Source organism: Labeo rohita, chromosome 12, assembly GCF_022985175.1.
Source record: "Labeo rohita strain BAU-BD-2019 chromosome 12, IGBB_LRoh.1.0, whole genome shotgun sequence".
Lineage (NCBI taxonomy): Eukaryota > Metazoa > Chordata > Actinopteri > Cypriniformes > Cyprinidae > Labeo > Labeo rohita.
Window position 1 is genome coordinate 5,735,674 of NC_066880.1, and position 24,640 is coordinate 5,760,313.

The 24,640-nt window shown below is 33.8% G+C and overlaps 1 protein-coding gene across 1 annotated transcript in view; it reads right to left on the reverse strand.

The window, feature by feature from the left end:
* The window catches only part of LOC127174426 (cadherin-10), a 61,943-nt gene that overhangs the window by 17,766 nt on the left and 19,537 nt on the right, over positions 1-24,640 (reverse strand). The window contains exons 3-7 of the mRNA XM_051124865.1: positions 14,266-14,560; positions 6,919-7,038; positions 5,098-5,265; positions 3,538-3,725; positions 2,569-2,822 (exon numbers count right to left, since the gene is read on the reverse strand). Of these exons, the coding sequence (XP_050980822.1) occupies positions 2,569-2,822; positions 3,538-3,725; positions 5,098-5,265; positions 6,919-7,038; positions 14,266-14,560 (1,025 nt within the window). The remainder of the gene's footprint in view (positions 1-2,568; positions 2,823-3,537; positions 3,726-5,097; positions 5,266-6,918; positions 7,039-14,265; positions 14,561-24,640) is intronic.

Here is a 24,640-nt window from a genome sequence, read left to right on the forward strand (position 1 = left end):
CTAAGGTGAAAGCAACCACTTGTTTGTTCGCTGCATATTCAAAAGCATTTAATTACCGAGTCCCTCTGTTCAAATCTCTACTGGACCATTAAATTGCCTGTTACAATGGCTAAGATTATCTGCTGACAGAAGCCTCCTTATTAGCTAAATAAGCCTTTGGATGGTAATGAAACTAATATAATGAGAGCAACGGAAAACAAGTGCGACGCAAAGCAAGTATGAGCATCGAAACATTAAAGAGGTCGTATCAAGCAGAAAGTTTCCTTTCCTTTCATTTAGCAACTTTCAGACACTCAAAGTGTCCTCACTAGTTATTCATTATTATTAATACTATTTTTTATGTTTAATATTTAAAATTGTGTATTTTATAGTCTAATTAATATTCTAAAATATATTTTATTATTGTTTATTTCTCTAATATATTATATAAATACTGTTATTATAGGTAAAAATGACTATATTAATGCATATTATTAAAAAAATATTTAAAATAAAAAATAGGGCTAAAAAAAGATTAATCGTGATTAATTGCATTTAAATTAAATGTATGTTTATATATGTGTGTGTATTGTGTATATTTATTATTTATATATAAATACACACATACATATATATATATTTAAAAAAAATATGTATATATATATATAATTGTATATATTTTATATATAAAAATGAATACTGTATATATACATTTTTCCTTTATACATCTATTTAATCATTTTGCAGTCCAAAAAAATATTAAATAATCTATAGATACCATATTGAATTTAGTGAGAATGAAAACAATGCTGTGAAACGAGTCTTTACAATGGCAAGCACTGTACAGTATAAAGGTCCTAGATCACGTATTTTTCATAACTCATAACGTTGGCAATTTGCCAGCTGAACAAACTGGTATATTGTCAAAACAACAGTACAGTCCATTGAATGCACTGCACATCTATCCCTCATAGCCTCGTTTTCACTGATGTGAAAAATAAAATATGGTGCTACTCTGAATAAAGTCTATTATATGCCTATTAGATAAAGTCCCTTTCAAGAAATCTGTTCACTCGGTGACCAAATGGAAGTTATTTTGGGCATGCAAAACCAAGTCCTATCTACTTAAATGGGGAAATCTTGAAATCTCAAAAACTTGCCACACTCACATTTATATAACATTTAAAATCTGACATCTAACACAACTGTCCCATCAGTGTTGTTTCTTGTGCTCAAATAGCATTAAATAAGCAATCATTTTAGGTTGGACCAGCCAATGTGCATGTCCGGTCTTAAGCACGCATTCAACGATTCTGACGGTGCGTCCAAATTTGAATTTGAACTTACTACGCGACTGTTAAAAAGTACATTCTATATAGTATGAATATGTGTAGTATGAATGAAAATCGAATGTGTTACTATCACAGTTGCGTCATTTCACTAGCTTGGTTTCCATCTAAAGTTCCATCTAACATTGGAATATCGCATAAAACATTCGCACCATTTCCATCCAATGAGTCAAAGAGAACAAAATTGTCACTCCCTGACAATCTAGCATTATTTTCAACATTTCGATAATTTCCATCATTTTTATTGAAAATAAATGCCTCTCCGAAATGATATGAGGTTTAAAAAGAAGGAAAAGAAAAGTTCGGCAAAAGGCGGATTCAAACTCGGGTCGATTGCGTCAAAAAAAAAAACACAGCACACACTTTACCATCTACGCCACTGGACATAGTGTTGACTAGCCTAATCACATGTTGGTGTGCAAAGTTAGTGTAAATAGCCTCTGCCAACAAGGCGGTCTATTAGTACTTTTATTTTAAAATTCTGGCATTTCTATCACTTGTTTCTTCAAAATGTGCATAAAAACAGGGTATTGGAAACATAGCTACTGCAATTAATAAATCCTCTTCCATGGTCTCATGGGATAGTTAAGTGTCCGTTGAATATGTACTTGAGTATCTAGGCGGAACTAGTAAGTCATCTGTGTACTTTTTGCCTACTGTTTTCTGAATTTGGACATACTAATCTTTTTGCATATTATCTACATAGTAAAAAACAAAACATCGCAATTTGTTGAGTCAACTTAAAATAATTTGTTACCCTGCAGACTTAAATAAGTTTAGTCAACTTGAAATGTTAAGTTGTACTAAGCGAAAACTTTTTATATTTGAGTTGGTTTAACAGCTTGGTTTGTTAAACTTAAAATCTGGGTTTGTTACCCAGCTGCCTTAAAATTTTAAGTTGAATGAACTTAGATATCTAAGTTGTCACTTAGTACAACTTAACATTTCAAGTTGACTAAACTTTTTTGAGTTGACTAAACTTAAGGCAGCTGGGTAACAAATAATTTTAAGTTGAATCAACAAATTGTTTTTTACAGTGTAAAGTAGGGAAGTGTTTTTATTTTGCGTGTTGCATTTGTTTCTCATTTGAAGTGCACCAGCTTGGTATTTCTATAGTCTGTGCTATTGGGTGATTAGAACATTGAGGTAATAAAGCAAAACATTTCATAAATCATAATAGCAATCACTGAATTCTAAAGGCTGTTTTTTGTTGCTTTTTTAATGTTAAATTGTTACTTACTTGATCAGGTGATTGACTGTATCAGGGTCTCGAGCTGACACAGTGCCAACCGAGCTGCCGGCAGGGGTGTCTTCGTCCACCTCAAAAATGTACATAGCTCGAATGAAGACCGGAGGTTCGTCCACATCCGTGACTGTGATCCGGACAGTCGCCGTGTCGCTGAAAGGCCCCAGTTGTTCAAAGCGTCGATCTATATGTGTGTTGGTCACCTGCACCCGTAGTGAGTACAACCTCTTACTCTCGTAATCTAGTTGCTGAACAGGAGAAAGGTTACAAGAGCAAAGATAAGACGTTAGTCTTGGTCTTCATGACCTGTCTGAATAAAAAAGGAAGGCTTACTTTTCTGATACGTTTCAGCTCACGTCTATTCGGTCACAGATTAACGACATGCTCTAGCAACGTCGCACGAAACTTTTCTAAATCTAAAGCTCGTTTTTGCATACGAGCGCTTATCGCCATTCCCTTTTCTTCCCAGTTGAATGTCTTTTTTATAAAGGCAGGGCATCGTGCTTTAATGCAGCCTTTTAATTATGAAACGATTAAAGACTCAAGGTACGATCTTTTACCTTTCGCCCATTCAGGCCTTCTTCCGTAGCTATCTTTCATTCTAGTTTAAGCAATAAGATTTGCATAATTGCCTGAGCCTCGTCAAAGCCTGACCTGACAGAGAGAGGAAATAAGCTATAGGCAGATTTCAGCTGGCAAATAGATCCCTGTGCCACACAAAAGGGAAAAAGGGACTTTTTGGGCTGTGAATAGAATTAAGCACCTTTGTAAAGTTGATAGGACACGAAGGCTTCGATTTAGGGGATTACTTTCTAAGCACTTCGCTTCGTATGGGTGCGCGCGTGCATTTGAAAGAATGAGAGAATGAGAATGAGGGGAAGACATGCGGATGGCGCGGATTTTATTTCCGACCGCCGAATTATAGTGGGATGTTTAAAACATTAGATATAGGGGCCTGTTTACCTTCTTCACCGTTATCACCCCTTCCTGGCTGGTGCTGTCCGTGATGATATTAAACACCTCCTGCCCGTCGCCGTCCAGGATGGAGTACCACATCTCAGCGTTCTGTCCCACATCCGCATCGTACGCTTTGATCCGACCCACCGATGATCCGATTCCGGCGGACTCTGGAGTGGAGAGATGATAGGTACCTGGAGAAGGAGAGCAAAATAAATCAATTGAGTAAACAGTTAGGTGTTTGTACGAACTCTTTGTTCTCGAGCGAGGTGCTTCGGCGTGCATTTGTCTATTTGTTTATCCTTCTCTCGGGGGAAAAGCGGAGCTGCCTCTCAGTGGTTATTCTTTAATAGAATTTCAGCTCCGATGAGCCATTGGAGAAGGTTCTTTTTAAACCCGGTTTGTGGAAACTGCTCCTGATGTGGCTCTTGTATTGGATTTGAGACTGTGGCAAAGAGAGAAGGATTATCACCCCAAATGAAGCTCCCGCTGTGCTCTCTTTCTTTCTCTCCATCCCTCTGTCTTTTAGTTTCTATCCTTCCTTCTCTATCCACCCTTCTCTCTCTCTCTCTCTAAAAAGCCTCTTTCTGTGCAGATTTTGTTCTGGGTTCACGTTGTGAGTCATCCTGGTCAGTAGGAGAAACGAGCCCCGAGCATTTCAATGATTATTCAGATGAACCATGACGTACGTGCATCGTGGTTCTTATGAAATATCATTTGCGAAACTCGCCATCCAAACAGATGATTTCATATGCTCATTATACTGAAGTCTGTTTGCAATCCAAGCACAATTCTGCGCATAATTACTCTGATAATCTCGCCTGCATCAATTTTTAATAGTTGACTGGCAGTCAAACCCTTGTTCATTTGATATGCACTTTCGGCTTGTTCTAAGCCTTTTGTTCTAGACATTTCAAAACCATTTTTCTTCCATCAAGGTCTTTAGAAAGGCAAAGTAAAGGTGTTTTGCACCCAAATGAGTCATAATTTAGTTTTACGTGACCTAAAATGGACTGCTTTGGCTGTTGTGCCTTTTAAGGCCTCCATTTGCAAAGCATCTCTTGTGGATTGAGCAGAAAGCTTTGCATTTTGTATGTTAGATTATGGCTACTTAGTACATCAAACTCTTTGAGTTAAAGATTTAGAGCAAGGGAAATTATTCCTGTAGCTCAAATGGTGTGTTAGCAATGCCAAGGTCAAGGTTTTGATCGTTCCCTGAGAATGCACACACTGATTTTATATAGCTTGAATGTATTAAAAATTGCTTGGGATAAAGGTTTCTGTTAAATATGATTTGTTGTATGTGTTATTCAAGTTCCAGATAATTATTTATTTTGTTTTAAATTGAGATATGATTCAAAACTGCATTCAAAATAAGTTTGTCTACACACACTATGAATACTGGCTTGACTACAGAAAAGTTAAACCGTAGGCCTTATGGTGAAAAAAAAATTCCTTGAAATGCAGCTCAGGAATTTTCTTTCTAATTCAAATTCTAATACTGATATCACGACTTCTCCTTCAGGTCAACATATGCATGTGAGAGGAGAGCGTGTGCTGTCTTACTGTGGGGGAATCGAGGGGGACTGTTGTTGACATCCAGGAGAGTGATGTTGACTGTAGTGGTCCCGGAGAGACCACCCATCTGTCCAGCCATGTCCTTAGCCTGAATCACCACCTGATAGTGCTCCCGGTTCTCTCGAATCATGTTCGGAAGCGCCGTCCTTATGACGCCTGACAGGATGGACGGATACAGGTTTCGTTAGGTGCTATCTAATGAGCTTCTCTGACTTTATTATTTATATCTTAATGTCACGCTAAAAAAGAAGGCTGGTCGAGGGGGAAAAAAACATAACCAAGGAAATGAATTCCCTGCCTTGGGGTATTTTAAAGAGCGAGTTTTAATTGAGTAGGACGTCAGTCTTCAAATGATGTTGTGATAAGCTTATTAGTACATGATAGCGGAATTAGTTTTTAAAGCAACACACGTATACTTGACTAAATTCATAAAATTGTATAGAAAATTAAAATACACTATTATAATAAAATAGAAATAAATGAAAAAAAAGATAAGAATTAAGAATAATCTAAATAAAGCTGTCAAGAAAATGTTTTTTTTTTTTATAAATATTTATGCAATTATATATATATATATATATATAAACCCATTTTTGTATTTAAAAATTTGTAGTAATACAGTCTGCAAACTAAATGTTTCATTTTAAAATGTAAAAGAAAAAAATATTTAAATATTTATATATTTATTAAATATTTATTCATAACTGAAGTAATAATTAAAAAAATTCTTTAGTAAAAATTTATGCAGTCTGCAAACTAAATTTAAACAAAAAACACTCTTTCTGAAATAAAAAATAGTATAAAGTAGTATGAAGTTTAATTTTAAAATGTAAAAAAAATTAAGTATTTATGCAATTATATATATATATATATATATTATTTATATTTTTTTATGTGCATGTGTTTAACGCGTTTATGTATATAATTGAAGTAATAATTAAAACAAACCTTTATTAATACAGTCTGCAAACTAAATTTAAAGCAAAAAACACTCTTTCTGAAATAAAAAATAGTACAAAGTATATCAACAATCAATCAATAAATAAATAACAAACACATAAAATTACAACTTTAAAATGAACATAAAAAATATTAAATTAAAAACTTCAAAAAAATTAATAATAATAAAAACTAGGATAACGTATCAACTCAATGTATTAAAATAACTGAAACTTAAAAAAAACCTGAAATTAAAAAAAAGGTATAAACACTATGTAAAAAATAAATACAGAAAGAAAAGCGAACAAATAAATAACAAAAACAGTAAAATTTCTACAACTTTACAATTAAAATAAAATTGGAAAATGGAAAAAAAATCTAATTTTGAATGATAGTCTGAACTATTTATTATTATTATTTAAATAAAATAAATATACATATTGTACTGTCTGTAGTTTATGTAGATGTGATGTGTGATGTAGATTTCATGTAGATTTTAACGAAATAAATGTGTGTAATTTTTTTTTTTACTTTAATACAGCAAAGGACTGTATACAGTAATAGAAATCAACACTGAAAATACTGAGAATAGTAAAAGTAAATGCAGCACAGATTGCAGTAATGAAAGTTTTTGGAAATTCTAAATCTTCATGGTCCTAAATTTTGTCTTCATTTTCTTTATCCAAAATATGATTTCTTATCCTTTGGTTTTAGGGCGAAATATGATCAAGACATCTTCTCGACAAGCTTTATGCGATTCACCCACACATGTATGAAACCATGTTAGCAAATCCTATATCACTTTACAATTGTATCCCTTCTTTTAATCATTTCAAGTCATGCTTGTTCTCTCATCTTTTCCCGACTTACCCGTTTCAGGTTCGACTGAGAAATACGGCTGGCCCTGCAGTATGCTGTAAACCAGCTTGGCGCTGTTTCCATATGCTTCATCATCTGCATCAGTGGCTGTAACTCTCATTACGAATGCACCTTGAGAGAGACAGAGCAAAAGAGAATTATAGAGAGACGTATTTCAGCCCTAACGTGACTGTAAAACATGATCCCCACATCCAGTATTAAAACCTCAACCATGATCAAAGCGGCGCATCCTAAAGGTGCAGCACGAACGACAAATTCCTAGCTGTAAAACTGGCTATTAGCCTATATGATGAGACCCCCACCCCTCCCAGCGTGAGCAGTGATCAAGGCGAATGCATGATCACTCGTGCTTTCATCTTCTTTATCTCAGTGTGTTTCTTATCTAAATCCTAGTCTCATAATTACTCCAGCTGCACGGTGAGATGGACATATCTTTAATTGTAGTTTTTCTTTCGCCCGCTCTCTCTGGGTCATCCCATTCATTTTCTGCTCTGATGGAATCTGCTGTATGTTGCTGGGAAACGTCAGACTAATAATCTGCTCAAAGAAACATTATAATTAGACCAATTAATCTAGAACTAACATGATTTTGGGGGGTTCGTTTTCAGCTTGACACAGCTTTGGACAGCTGTAGGAGGAAAAAAATTGTCTCTGATATGAAAAGCTCTTTGAAATTTGGCCATGGTGTAAAGTAAACTCATTTAGCTGCTTATATTTGGCTCTACAGTAATGTTCTAAGCAATATATTGAATATCCACGACATTTCAAATGTTTCTGCTTGTGATTCACAAGATCTCATAAGCAATTTTGCAATCCTTCCTTAACTCTCTACTCGCCAATATGAAAGTGTCATAACAGATGTATAAATAGCTTCTCTAATTTGAACTTCAGTAGCAAAAAAAGTAATTAGTGTTGGTTAAGTTTGATTTATTTCTGTGAATCAATTCAAACAAGCATTTTCCATCTACAGTATTGAAAATTTGTTATAATATATGGGGATCTAAATTGTTATATTATTATATTAGTACATATACAAATTAATGTTATATATTTTATAGAATTACTTTTATATCATTATTTATTATGTTTTATAATAATAATATATAATTGCAAAGTATTTATATTATTTGTATTATATATTTTAAATAATTTTACTATACTGTAATATCATTTTGAAATAAAGTTTTCTTTAACCAATATATATATATGATTTTTTTTTTGCAGGTTTTTACAATAAGTATTACTGTTCTTTTACTATAAGTATCACTGTTTTTAATAATATAATGTTATATTCGTAGATATATTGGATATACACGTACAAATATATATATATATATATATATATATATATATATATAAATTTATATTGTATATTTTATGTTTTATATTGTTATATATTATGTTTTTTACTAATACAATATAACTGCAAAGTATTTATATTATATATTTAATATAATTTTAATATACTATAATATTAGTATTAGTATAAAACGTAATGTACAACAACAAAATTATATATATATATGCATTTATACTAATACACACACACACACACACACACATATATATATATATATGTATGTATTAATCTATATGTATATATTATATGTAAATATCTAAATATAAATGTAAGTATAATATATAAGAAAGATAACAAATACAAAAGATAATTATCTATTTAGATAGATAGATAGATATAAATTATCTATTGCTGTTTTTAATCATGTAGTGTTATATTGATATATATATTTAAACTTTAATGTATTCATTCAGTGAACAAAAAAAAAAAAAAAAAAAAAAAAAAAAAAATCAATATTTATACATTTTGTATGTATTTGATTTGACTATTTTCAGTGGTTCTCTGGCCATTTCAGATGAAGCAGATCTTCCAAATTGATTTTGAATGTCATCAAAAGGCTGTGAAATATAAAGATTTTTCTCTCTGTTTTCTGGCTGTACCGCTAATCCTTTGTGCAACTAAAAGTCTTGAAGTGTTTTCAAGCGTGTAGTACACCATTACCCACAATAAAAAATGTGATCTTGGCCTGGTCTCAGATAATAACTAGAGACAACAACTTTTCTCCTGGCACACGAAGGGCAAAATCACTCCTCATTCGCAGTTGCCAACAACCGCGTTTTTTTCATTACACCCTCGGCTTCCTGCGAGTAGTTTCCTCAGAGGTTTCTCCGTTCTCATTCGTGTACTACTGACATCTTACTGTTCGTTCTTCTCCGTAGACTTTAGAGGTGACTTCGCGGCTTCTCAGTCTCACCTCTGAAGGTGGACCGAATGCACATGTTGTTTCTGCCATGGATCAGCGGCGTCCTTGGCATCAACAAGACCTCCGCCGAGCGGCATTCGCGCTCCGAACGGCTCGAAGAATACTAATGAATGCGGAAACATCTGTCGCCCTCCGATCCCATTCCGATAACACGGAGGGAAACGGAGTCTCGGTCTTCATGGATGGCCAGATCTGATTAACGGCAGGCACGTAGGCAACACATGGCCGGTTTGTTCGGCTTAAACGCGAGTGCCACCGTGACCTCACGCTTTGGCAAGCAGAGCCGTTCGTGAATTCGTACACGGTCGGGAGAAAGGAAGAGCTCAAGCGAAGTGTCAAACGAGCACGGTGTCCCATTTATGTTACGGCGTACCGGGGATGATGTAACTTTGAACCCCACGGAGAAATACAGATATGAAAGGGAGAACGAGCCTGCCGGAAAGAGAAACGGGAAAGAAAGGCTGAGCTTGGGTTTCAAGTGCAAAAGCCTGAGGGAAAAAGACTGTGGTCCATTTACAAGGCTGCTTTTACCATATTGTGTTGAATAAATAACTTTCCCCACAGTTGAACCGATGTAACGTGCCGTGCTTTTATATCTGCGAGACATATAAATATCGGTAGTGACAGCGAATCTGCTATGTATCACGTTAAGAATCTGAATTAAACAACATTGCTTGTAAAACACAGGTGCTTTGAGACTCTCGATGGCGGAGACATAAAGGAGATCAGGCGCTGGAATGTAAGAACCCAACTGAGAGTCCCTGAAGCTTGAGTGGAGTGGTCTTGCGTTTGTCTGAAAGGATGACTGGTGGTGTTTCACGCCTCAGGGATCCGTCTTTCAACAAACACGCTTGCATTAAGATCTATTCTCCGATGAGACATCCAGAACTTAACAGAATTTTGAACACCTTTACGCTTTAATAACACATTTCATTCTGATGTCGCATTGAAAATGTCACCACAAGGATGTGCCGATAGTGCTGATTGGCCGATGACACCTCAAGAATGAATACAGTCCCAAACCCTTCACTAGTGACTGAGCTGTGACATGAAAGGCAGCAGACAGGGAGAAAATATTAGTCCATTTCATGCTTCAAAAAATATTGGGGACTAGTGCTGTAATATAATGAAATATTTGTGATTTCTGACAGCATGTTGCTTGCTAACTTTTTCCCCCCTTTCATCAGACAACACAGCTAAATGCCCTCTGGAGAAAGACGCAGATGCCGTGTACCACCAGCAAGGGTTAACTAACCTGTGCTTACCAACTAAACCTTCAAGCTTTGGTGGTCAGGTGATGCGAGTTTAAATCAAGGTAATTTCCTAGTCTTGTTTTTTCCAATTTTCTTCTGTAAGGGAGAGTGAGGTAAGCAGTAACGCTTTTGTTCTCTAGATAAGGATAAATGTGACAACTATTATGATAATTGATATGCCTAATTATATTATATTTCTCTTTTCAACAGAAATTATGGAAATGCATCTCCAACATAATGCCACAGAAATACGACCTCTCCAAGAAAGACAGTAACATGTCAAGTGGTAAGCTGAATCACTGGGTATTCATTCATTCATCCATTCATTCATTCATTCATTTATTATGCCTGCATCATGAAAAATAATATGCTGCAAATTAAAAAAAATATCTTACTACTATTTTTATTTTACTAGAATAATAGTTTGTTATTATTATTGCTATTATTATTATATATTTAATACTGCTATTACTACTAACAATAATACATTTACTGTCTGCTTTCTACATATATTAATATTAGTTTAAATACATATTTAAAATGCATTATTAAATACATATTTAATATTACTAATTTTACTGACTTTAAATTTATATATATATATACATATATATATATATATATATATATATATTTTTTATGATTTTTTTTTATATAAAAATAACAGTTTGGGATAGATTTTTTTTTATTATTTGTATTATTATATTTAATACCACTACTACTACTACTAATAATAATTTTACTAACTGTCATCTAAATTTTTTGTTTGTAAATAATGTACTGCAAAAAACAGTTTGCATTATTATTATTATTAATACGATTTTTATATTACTATTTCTACTAAAAATACTATAGACTCCTTTCTAAATATATATATAAAAAAAATTATGTACTGCAAAAAAACAAAAAACAAAAAAAAAAACAGTTTGGGATAGATTGTTGTTGTTATTATTATTTTTTTATTTATTTATTTATTTATTTATTTATTATTATTACTACTACTACTAATACTACATATTTACTACTACTACTACTACTACTATTAATCTTACTGACCGCTTTATAAATATACTTTTTTTTTTTTTTAATTTACTGCAAAAAATAACAGTTTGGGATAATAATAACAATAATTCCTATTGTGTCCCTCTCAGTTATTGGCAAGTTTATGTGATGGGCCATTTATAAATAAATGGTTGCTCAATGTTGATTGTGCTCTAGGGGGCGATGCATCTCACCCTCTAATTATTAATAAGGTGTCAAAATGGCAAAAGTAAAAATGCGAAAAGATTTAATTTCTGTTTGGTAACCTCTGACAAGTTGTGTCAAGCGTTCTCAAACAGTGCTTTATGAATTGACAAACACAAATAGGTACATCAGGACCACTTCAAGCATAATTTCCTCATTTCCTAGTGATTAATCTTTGATTCATTTGCCGGGTCACAATGATTAAGATCCACAATGATTATCTTATCATAGCACAAAATCTTTAATCAAAACCGGCTGCCTTGTTTTTGTCGGAACTGCAAATGAGTTTTGATTCATTTGAGATAAACCTGCGGGTTAATTTGTTGCTTCGTGAAGAGTAATTGATTTCAGCTTGCTGCATCCCGTTCATTTACTTTGATTCTCTCTGCCGCTCTTAATGGGTTTAAAATCACTGATAATTGAATGAATTCAGACGGGATATTGTAAGATCTTTATCCTCCCTGCAAATCACGTGAAGTTGAATGTTTGTCATAGTTTTAATCAGCGTTGATTAAGTGGCTGAAAGAAAGTGTTTTCCGTTTAACGGAAAAAAATGAAAGTCTTTCTCTTTATTGGCCAATGTCACTTTGCTCGTCATGGTGGAGACAGTTTGGACTGCTTGATAAACACGCATCCAATTTTTCTGCTCAACATGTAATCATTTTAAATTATCCTTCTGAAATCTTTTGTTTTTAAGCCTGTTTTGTACATATTTAAAAAAAATACAGAGCATTTTGCTTTGGATGTTTTTGCGGAGGCACTTTGATGTAAATGAGATGTGTGAGTGTCTTGTGTGAGTGAGAATGTGATTACCATTAATGACGTAGAAAAATAACTTGCACCTGGATGTAAAAATCTACATAAAAGCACCATATTTTATAATAGTTGGTATTTCATGTATTCATGAGTTTTTCGATGTAAAATGTGCTTCTAAGAACTGCATTTCCAGTTCCAACTGGAACTTAACTGGAAAAGTTCACTTAAAAAAGTAAGTGTTCCTGCTGCCTGAGTTGAGTAAACGTAAAATTTTAAGGCAGCACAAATACTTTTTTTTTTTTTTAAGTTTTTTTTAAGTTGTTTTTTTACCAGTGTACATTCCAGTGTTCTTGGAAAAAACTTCAAACTGTTGCTTCAGGCTAAAATACAAGTCCTCTATCCATAATATAGCTTTCTCTTGTGAAAAAGTAATCTTGCCTGAATCAGGAGAGAAATATGCACAGATCAAACGCGGTTTACAAGCAAAAACCATCCAAAATGGTTCTAAACAAATATGTTGTTGGGTTTTGATGTGAGAGGACAACATGGGATGGACTTTTTTTTCCACTTAGTATGGACATGTATTTTGGCCAGAAGCAGGGTTGCCAGGTCTCAGAAAAATTTCCATCCCAAAGCTTACTCAAAAACCTGCCCAAAAGGAATGAAAACTAGCCTAATTTTTGCCCTCTCCAATTTCATTAATGCCCTTTAAAATAAACATTTAGATTTTATTTATTCTATGTTTTGAATCTTAGCAAGACTTATTTATATGTAGTATGTGCATATGAAATGATTTATTCTGTATTTTCTGTTTTCTTTTCCCCTTCTTTCAGTTTAATTTTCAGCACTTTTTCAAACCAACTTTTAATTTAGTTAAAATTTTAAATTTAATTTAAATTAACTTTATTTTTCCCTATATTGTATTTTATTTATTTTGTGTTTTATGGTTTATTTTGTATGATTTATACAAATTTATCATGAAAAATCCTGTCTAAAAACTTTAACGGTTTAATCAATCTTTTAAAATATAATATAATATAATTATAATATAATATAATATAATATAATTTATAACAGTTAGTTTGCAAAAAAAAAAACAAAAAAACATTGTTATTCTTGTCAAATAAGATGATGCACGACAAAACTGTATCTTTGATATTAAAACACAGATGAAAAACATTTGGGTTGAATGATATTCCATACAAATAATAGTATAGTATTAGCCTATTAGTTTGAGACATACATTTTGCTATATCATAATCATAGTAATATATTTCTGTTAAAATTTCCTCAGATTTGTTGTAAAGTTTTTTTTTTTTTTTTTAAATCTATTTTTTGCCTTTATTGTGACAGGACAGATTAGAACTGACAGGAAGCAAAGTGGGAGAGAGATAGGGGGACGGGATCGGGAAAGGTCCTCAAATCGGGATTCGAACACAGGACGCCCGGAGTGCAACAGCGGTTTAAGGTTAAAAAGCTTTAATGATGGTTTTGTTTCTTACAAACAATGTCTTTTCTCTTCAAAAGACATTGACTGATGGACTGGAGACATGTGGATTACTTGTGAATTATTGTGTTTTAATCAGCTGTTTGGACTTTCATTCTGACGGCACCCATTCACTGCAGAGCATCCACTGGTGAGCAAGCGATGTAATGCTAAATTTCTGTTTAAATGAAGAAAAACTCATCTACATCTTGGAAGGGCTTTTTCATTTTTGCACAGACTGTTCCTTTAGCCTTATATAAGTTGAAAAGTGAATGTGAATTTGGCAGAACATCTCGAGCCAGCAACTCATACTCACCAACATTGGACATCTCTGATACACTGGCCACGTAGGTGTCCTTGCTAAACTTTGGCTCGTTGTCATTGATGTCATGGATTTTGATGATGAATTCCGAGGCCCTCTCCAGATCCTGTCCGGAAGTTTTGTTGACGGCTTTGGCGCTCAGGGTGTACAACGCTTTCTCTTCCCTGTCAAGCCTCCTGGTGGCATGGATATCGCCCGAGTTCTCATCAATCTCGAAAATAGTTCCGGCCCCGTCTCCGGTGAGGACGTACTTCACAGATCCATCCTCCGTGTCCATGTCTGAGTGAAGCTTAAAAAAAAAAGAGCAAAGAGAGTTTCGTTGGAATTAACAGTTCCCGATGAAGTGTTTTCTTAGCGTGCGACTGGCAAATTGTCCGCAAATATACTCAGTCTGTCAAGGCGAAATGTTTAGGCGGTGGCCCTAAACCTTGTGCAAATGGAAACAGAAATTAAACCGTTTGCTAAACGCAGTTTAAGCCCTTTCTGGCCCAAGACAGAATGTGTTTCTTGAGCAATGTTTTTAAATGAGTCATGAATATGTGAATATGAATGTGAATTTGCTCAAAGGGCCCCGGCGCTCGGTTTAATTTTCTTTGTGGGTGCAGCTTGAAATTTCGACTTAAGTATTTCATTCACATCAGTATCAGTAATGGTTTCACAATTCTTCTTTTCCTTTTCAGCAGCAAACACAGAGCGCCGAATGGCGATCTCGCCATTATCTGCAGGAGCGCAGAACTTACCGTGTAGAAAGCTCAGTGTTTGCTGTGGTTGACGGCATATGCCGGATATCGCAGAAAACTGTCAATAGTTTCCTGTACCTTCAAACTGTGGAGGAAAGATATGGCCGGTTTTGTTCCGAACAGTCACAATTACACAAAACGCTCCTTCAGAGCAGAACTTTCATTTTACACCTGTCTCTTAGCAACAAGAGGAAGCCCGACAGCCCTCTCCATTTGATTGCAGTTCCTCTTTTCCTGATTAGGATTTTACCAGAAGAGGCCAGCCATGCAGCCCTGGACAAAATATCCAATCAGCATAGGTGCCATACTGTAAAATGTTTCATATTTAATAAATGATCAATCAACGCCTGAAAGAAGCTGAAAAAGCAGCTCTTGTTTTCAGCAGCAAATAAGACAAACCTAAAACCGTCTTGCGTTCTAAGAGCGGCATGCTAAGCATTGCACCCTACAATTTCATAATCTGTCCACTTACGGCTAAATGTACACTATAATTGGAAACGATTTTAGAGGCTTTTCTAACCACTGTTATCAGGATGTAGATAATTTGACACGTAACAATTAAAACCCTAATTTGGAGGTTGCGTCATTGTGAAGCAGCGTTCCTCTCTGTCCTGAAACTGAATTAGGTATCTATTACACACACAATTGCATTAACAGCACACTAGCATGCTGCCCAGAGAAACGCTTATCTTTACTTTAGTAGTTTTATGTCCTGGCATAGGCAATTGTAGGAGACAAACCTGTGTGAATGTGATTTTATTTCATATTTACTGCAAACCAGGGTTATTATAGGAAACTAAAACTCAAACCATACATTTTTGTTACTTGAAATACAGTTGATTAAATGTTAACTGTAATAAACTGAGATATATGGAAACTCGTTTTTGCCACTGAATAAAAAAAGGTAATTGCGAGTTTACATTTTCTCAGAATTACGGAATATATACTTGTAGTTGCAACTCACAATTCTGACTTTTTCTCAGAATTGCAAGACTCACAATTGCGAGAAAAAAAGTCGGATTTGTGAGATAAAAAGATAATTTTATATTTTATTCTGTGACCGAAATGGGCTTCCATAATAATACATTAGATAAAACTTTGAAAAATTAGAAAAAAAAAAAAGTATCTTTTTCATTTAGTTTAACTTGATATACTAAAATAACTAAAACTAAAAAAAAAAAAAAAAAAGTGGAAATATTTAAAATAAAACAATAACTGTTAAACATGAGAATTTAAAATGAAAATGTGAACACATAAAATATAAATGATATCAAATATAAATAAAAAGTATATATTTATATTTTATTCTGTGACGGATGTGGGCTTCTATAATACATCTGATAAAACTTTGAAAAATTCGAAAAAATAAATAAAATAAAAATTAATTATATTAAAAAATAAATAAATAAATGGAAATATTTAAAATAAAACAATAACTATTAAACATGACAAAAACACACACACACAAACACTAAAACTTTATTTAAAATGTGAAAATACAATACAATAATACAATAAATCCAAATATACATTTAAAAAATAAATAATAATAATATCTCATACTGAAATAACTCTGCTGCAGGTTGTAGGAAGGTTGTATTTCATGCTAAATCCTCCCATGCCAGTTGTTAAAAATGTTAAAGTTCATTATATTATAAAAATAAATACGAAATACCAAACGCTACTCTCTAACATATATATATACGCACTCACCCTCATGGGTACAAACACTTACGCTGTTTTTTTTTTTCTTCTCATACACAACTATAGGAGAATCATAGTGTTTTTTTCCCTCATCCATTTAGTCCCCATGGGGACTAAAGCTTCAGAAAAGATGCAAGAGTACTATTAAGACACCCTAAAAATACCACATATGACTTGTGCACTCTATTCCAAGTCTTTTGAAGTCATACAAAAGCTTTGTGTGAAGAACAAACTGCATTTTCTTGAATTTCACTGATATTTTTTTCTCTCTTCCAGTGAGCTCACACGTTTGTGAACTGGATGAACTGATTCTTCAAGAAGGTTGGACTCATTCATGAATCAAACATCTGTTGTTCTCTCATGAGCACACCAAGGAGATTTTCAGTGAGTAAATATATACATTTCATTCAGTTCCTTGGACAAATCAGTGTGTGAATCAAATGGACTACATTTCCTCAGAACAAAGAAAGTCATACAGGTTTGGAGTGACATGAGGGCGAGTGATGACCTCTTGGGAGTCATGACCAGATACAGAAATTATACTTGTGTTTTGCAAGCAAAAAAATATATACTTTCCTCAACTAAAAGCTTTTTCATTACAGTGCTGTGTTTGGAGTTTTCTGGCCTCCCTAGTGGCTGTCTGGTTGGGTCTGAATTCCCATTAGGTAGCTGATGAGTCAATTATACATTTTTTGTATACTGTATCTTTATGTTTGATCATAACACAAAGATGAAACAGAGAAGGTCATATTTGTCATTATTTTTGGTCCTCATATTTGCATAGCACTCTGTTTTTCAGAGATGGTCTATGTTTTAGGCTTGGAAAATATACTAATTTTTTTTATTTTATTTTTTAAGTAATCTTGTGCTCATCAAGCCTGCATTTATTTGATCAAAAATACAATTTGACTATAACACTATTGCCTGATTTTGTCTGATTAAACATGAAAATACACCTACAAGTCACTTTTGTGTTCTTCTGTGCCACCTCTGTATACAAATGAATTTCGTTAATACGGATTTCATTTGATTGGTAACTTATTCTTATCCTGTTGTTTTAATTAGAAATTCAAAAAAGTTTATAAAATATATATTTTTTAAAAAATTGACATAAAAGATGACATACTTTTAATAAAGTAAAGAAAAAACAAAAATTCCCCTCTAATTCACTTTAAGGAGTCAAATATCACCTCGTAATAGGAAGGCTAATTTTTGATCAGATTTTTTGATTATTGATTAGAAGGTGCTCCTGAAATTTTGACTGTGCTCTTATATTTAAGTTAGAAGCACAAGTGCTTCTAAAAAGAAAAGTAAGCATAGAGCCCTGATGGATTTATTGCATTTTGGGGGAAAAAAATAATAAGTTTTTATAATAAATCTCTGAAAATTAAAATCTGGATCTAAATTTTTAATATTATTATAACCTAAATATGATATTTGAAAATTTGAAACAGAAAATGGTGGTTTTCATCAAGCCACTTACTTGGTGTAATTACTCAAATTAATCAAAATGGATTTATAGCGTTTTGGAACCAAACTTTTCATATAAATACAGGCACATTCATGTATATATTTAAGAGTATAATGTATATAAAAAGTATATATAAATGTAATGTATATATTAAAAGTATAATGTAAATGTAATGTATATATTTTGTTCAAAAATGATAATAAATACATGTAAATATTTCTTAAATATATACATGAATTTGCTTGTATTTATATATGCATAATAATTACACACAGTACACACACATATATTAGGCAAACTCAAACTTTTATTTTGTATGCGATTAATAGTGATTAATCGTTTGCCAGCCCTAGTTTTAAAATGTAATTTATTCCTGTGTGCAAAGCTGAATTTTCTGCAGCCACTACTCCAGTCTTCAGTGTCACATGAAAACAGAAAGAAATCTTACTGACCTCAAACTTTTCAGCAGTAGTGTAATTTAGAGTTGCATGATATACCATAGTTTGTTACAGTACAACATTTACAATGGTCAAAACACAAAAGCAAAATAGTCCTCCTTTGAATAGAAGTGTAATTTCAGAAGATACATTGATTTAGTGGACTAGAAACGTCGCTGGCTTTTATTTCAGACATCTTATGCAAGTGTATCTGCACTGTTTACAGAGAGATTTCTCTTACAGTATCATAACGGGCTGTGTAGAGGTGACATACGTAACACAAGTTTGATTAGTTTTGTGAACTCCTGTCTCAGGGCTGGTTCACACTCTATTGATCTTTCAGGTCTCCTGGGATTGTGCTGTCACCGCTGACACAGTGAGAGAAGAGAAACACACACCGCTCGCTCGCACAAAAGTCATCCGATAGCAAAATGACGTCAAGCATTATGGACCGTATCGGTTATCCATATTTGCAGCATAACCACACAGTTTATATTACAATAATTGTTGATGATGCCTCAAATCTCACTGCGTGAAAAAGAAAAACTTAATATCTTGGATACACAGCTTTGAAATATGTATAAAACAACTGTTTTGGCAACACGTGATGGCATCAGTGTGTAGATCCAGATGGCGGATACAACACATTTTTCACACTCTGTTCTAGTGCTATTAAAAGCTGGTTTAAGGGTTTTTTTGTGGTATTTTACTGAAATCTAATAAATCTTGAAGAACCTGCTTGACATCTGACAAATGTACTATATTAGCAGATGCACAATGTATATAATTGGATTACATTGGGGTTTTTTTCCCTCCAGTTGTTAGAACTGACATACATCTCCAGTGTTAGAAAGTTGAGAGAAAGTTATGTCAATGCTGTTCAATCATAGTCAAACAGAATGGCAAATTTAATACAAATTCCCATTTTACTTAGAATTCTAAATGCATGGAAATATGCAGCTGAGGGTTTTGTGGAAAATTAGAAAAGTACTTTTTAATACAGAATGGACTGAAATGCTGCAATGGACATTAAAATTGCAGTCCAGTCAGCGGTTGTTATGACATGGTCATGGCTGATCTCATGAATATTAATTAGGTCGTGCTGACGTTGCTTGGTAACCTTTCTAGACTGCCCAGTCATGCAAGTAATTAATATTCATGAGGGAAACCTTCACCATAGTACGCCTCATAAGTTATATCCTATGCATGAGTTCTGGCATTTGAAGTTCAATATCAGAATGTAAAATAAAGAATTTTTATTTCAAATGCGATTCTTATTCATCAATCCTTTTTTTTTTTTTATTGAAAGTAGACATGACATAAAAGACAATAAAAATACAAAAGAAATACACCAAAACCAAAGTAAACATGGAACTGAAACTGTTTTCGACATTAATAATACGAAATGCTTCTTAAATCAGCATATTAGAATGTTTTCTGAAGAATCATGTGATTCTAAAACTGGAGTAATGATGTTGAAAAATCAGCTTTGATCACAGGAATAAATTGCATTTTAAAATATATTCAAATAGAAAACAGTTATTCAAAACTGTAATAATATTTATTAATATTACAGTATCATTTTGATCAAATAAATGCAGACTTGGTGAGAATAAGAGACTTGTTTTAGAAAAATTAAAACGCTTTCTGACTTCAAACTACTGAGTGGTTATGTAAATGCACATATATAGTAATACAATACATTATACAGTATGTATTGATTCGGAAACCGCATATTAAGCAGAGTATTCGATTCTCTCAAAATGATGTCAAAACTATAATAGTGACCAGTTAACATCAAGTTATTAGGAATACAATGTTTAAGAATGTCTAAACAATTAAGATCCCAACTGAACCCAATTGGAAACATTTTTAGTTGTGAACTTCATTTATTAGCCTGCGAAGAAGAACATTTTATGGCTCCACCTATACCTTACTGTCACTGAATAACCGTTGTCCACTACAACCTTATGTGCACTGGGGAGGCTTAATGCAGGGTTGCCAGGTTTTAACAACAAAACCCACCCAATTGCTACTCAAAACTAGCCCAGAACTAGCCCAAGAGCGTTTCGAGGGTGGGTCCCCCATTAAAAATCGCATTCTGGGGGATAAAATACACATTTTTTTCATATTTCAGGGGCTAAATATGACATTATTGGGGTCGATTCAAATGGTGGACATCAAAATCAACTCACGGCACCAGTGTTGGCACCCACTTGGCAATACTGGCTTAAAGGATAAACCTTTATTTTTAAGAGTGAAGTCAAAAGAAAATGTTGCTTTGGTATTTTAGATGAGGGCAGATGTTGTACCGTATGTTTTGTAATTTCCCCATCTTGTAAAGACGGTGTGCAGTGTGTGCTGTCATTCATTTGTGACTAGCAGACACTGCAGACTCTGTCGCTGCAGGGGGTTTGTGGGTCAGTGGATATATGCACACATCAGACGTCTGTAGTTCTTTTCTCTTTTTTTCTTTCTTATTGCAGGGGCATAAAAAGCACCTTTACTTGTTTGAAAAATTAGGTGTTAAAACTATAGGGAATAATAGTAGACAGCAGGAGTGCACTTTAGTTGAGTCGGCTGTAGGTTCAGCACTTCAAAAGGAATAAGTCAGTAAATACACATGCAGGATGGATGGATGGATTTAATCAGTTTGAAACTGCTTATACAGTACAAATCAAAAGTTTGTCAATAGCATTTTAAAAGTTTTTTGTGCTCACCAAGGCTGCATTTATTTGGTTAAACATACAGTAAAATAGTAGATATTCTTACAATTTTAAATATCTATTAAATTACTATTTTCGGTATTACAATGCAATTTATTCCTGTGATGCAAAGCTGAATTTTCAGCATCATTACTGCAGTTTTCAGTGTCACATGACCCTTTAGAAATCATTCTATTATGCTGCTTTTTTGTGTAATCCTTGCATTTGCAGATTTGTTTTGATTAATAGAAAGAACAGCATTTATTTTTATGTTTTCAGAACAGAACACAGTATAAAGTGAGAGTTAGAAGTTATTTAGTATAATTTATTCAAGCATAGTGTGGTCTGCGATGTGTGCTCCTTAGGCTGTTTCCCAGTTTCTGCCTATATTCAGCTCATTAACCCAGTCAGTGATTAGATAAATTTCATATCACATTATGAATCAGTCTTACAGTCATTACACACAAACACACACCATTTTTTGTATGTACAGAGCTATTGGAATATTCCTGCATGATTACGCTTGCTGTTTACAACACTGAATTTTCAATATGTTAGCCAAGTAATTCATCCTCATTCATGTTTATAGCAGTTTCAATAGCAGACAAGAGGGTGAAGGGTGAAACTGTAGGCATATAACCTTTAAAAAAAATATGAGACTGTTGTGATGTTTGATCTGTATATTGATTTATGCTAATTTCTTTAAACTGTTCATATCTGTCTCTCCGCACTCCAAATTTGAGTGCTTGACCTCTTATTTTGGAGGTCTTAGAATTACTGTATTATGGACATGCACAGAAATTAATCAATATTACAGATAATATGTTCGTAATTGAAAAATAAAAATGTTGGTAATACACATATGATTTGGAGTATTATTTAAATATTCATATGCAAATTGGTCACAAAACCAGTCATAAGAGTCATTTTTTTTTAAATTAAGATTTATACATCATCTGAAAGCTGAATAAATAAGCTTTCCATTGTTGTATGGTTAGGATATCTGAATATCTGAATATCTGGAATCTGAGGGTGCAAAAAAAAATCTAAATATTGAGAAAACCCCCTTTAAAATTGTCCAAATGAAGTTCTTAGCAATGCATATTACTAATCAAAAATTATGTTTTATATATTTAAGGTAGGAAATGTAACATGTACAAAATATCTTCACAGAACATGATCTTTACTTAATATCCTAATGATTTTTGTCATAAAAAAAACAATAAATTTGACTCATACAGTGTATTTTTGGCTATTGCTACAAATATACCCGTGCAGTACGACTGGTTTTGTGGTCCAGGATCACATATTATTACTTTGCATACCAGAGGCCACAATGCAATATTAAAAGTAAAATGGTTTATGAAACTGCCTTTTTCTCTCAAGTGAACTGGACTTGATCTGTGAAGCATCTATGAAGCTTGTGTTTTTAATCAACCTCCTGCGACATGATGACAAAGCCTCAATGTTTACAGTCACCGACAAGAACGTCAGAAAAGTCCAAATAAATAAATCCAGAATTTGTAAGCCGCAGCGAGCGAAAAGGGGGAACGTCTCTGCTTTCAGCTCCAAGCCAGTAATCTATGCAAACATTAGCATGCGAGTCATTAGCATGTGGTTAATGAAATGTTTGTGCGCTCTATCTCACGGGTCCACATTCTCCTGAGTGACAGAGCGAGTGAGGGACACAGCATGCAGGAAAGCCAAAGCAGATATAAATAACTTGCGATAAGATCTAATTATTTTCAACATATTTACAGCCAGCGACTCTAGACCCTAGTGTGATGGGGGTTGAACCAATTTTTAGGAAGAAATGACATCTCAAGATGCATTTCTTTCTTTTTTTTTTCTGATGGAAATGTCAAATGTTTGTTTTTATGTAGAAACTATCATCTTGGAGTAGCGTAAATCAATAAATGCTACAGTCCTTAAATTAAAAGTTATTTATTGGCATTTATACAACAGTTCTTTCTGGTCCTCGAATTTGATTGGCTGAGAGGTGTGCGATATTCTAGTGATATCAGAACTCCAACCGTTTCACTGTTTGTATTACTCCATCTGTGGTATTCCTTAAAGCGAGTGTCATGGTTGACGCCCAAATCCACTATAATTTTATAAATGTGACTAAGAACTTCATTTAGACAACTTTAAAGGCGATTTTCTCAGTATTTTGATTTTTTTTTTTTTGCACCCTCAGATTCCAGATTTTCAAATAGTGGTATCTCAGCCAAATATTGTCCTATCCCAGCAAACCATACATCAATGGAAAGCTTCCTTATTCAGATTATGTATAAATCTTAATTGTAAAAAAATTGACCTTTATGACTGGTTTTGTGGTCTAGAGTCACAAATAATGTTTTTGTCACGAAATCGTTTTTAGGTGAAATTATGCTCGTTTAGACTTCAAATATGTGGTTTGTTAATAAAGATAATGTCTATGTGAAAATTTGCTTTAGTGTTTTCAGAGATGTGAGCTCCAGGCCGTCAGTGGCTGTTTAGCACTAATGAACCTGCCTAGAGCAGCCTTACCTCGGCCAGATCTTCTAGAATTTGCTGCATGATGGAACTTAGTCCCCAAAAGAGGGATTTTAAAAGCACTCCTTTGTTTTTTTCTTATGTATGTACACTTGCGCTATCGAACTGTTGTATAAATGCAATATCAGACTCGTAGCAGTGCAATATGGCTGTATATCGGCATGCTGTGAGTGATGGCACTCAAATCACAGCCGTGCCAATAAACAGCCATCTCACACAGATATCTTGTTTGAAATTACTCATTTATGGTTCCTTAAAGAAGTTTTAACATCTGTTAAACCTTCTCAAAACACAAAAGGTTATTTATACTTTAAAAAATAGATGTTTCAAAAGGAGGTTTTTGCAGTGATGACACACTCACTAGACTTTTTCAGATACACTCTAAAAAACGCTGGGTTACTTTTTTTTTTAACCCAATTGCTGGGTTATGCTTGTTGGCTCAGTGTCGGGTAGTTTTTTTTGTGTAACCCAGCTGTTGGGTTAGTGGCTGGGTCAATCTCACTGACCACAAAATCTATACACCCCTCCCCCTCCCTCCGACAAAATAACCCAGCGCGGGCACTTTAACCCAGCTGTTGGGACATCGTGGGCTTTTCAGTCTCCTCAGGGGAGAGTCCACAGCGCCGCCGATTTAGGGGACTTCTTCAGTGAAAGTAAGGTTTGTATACATTTTATTCCATCTATAAAGTCTTTATTGTGCTGTAAATAATTTTATTTTACGCAACGCAACATACAGACGAGATGTCAGTCAGCTAAATGCGTCAGCAATGATTGTTT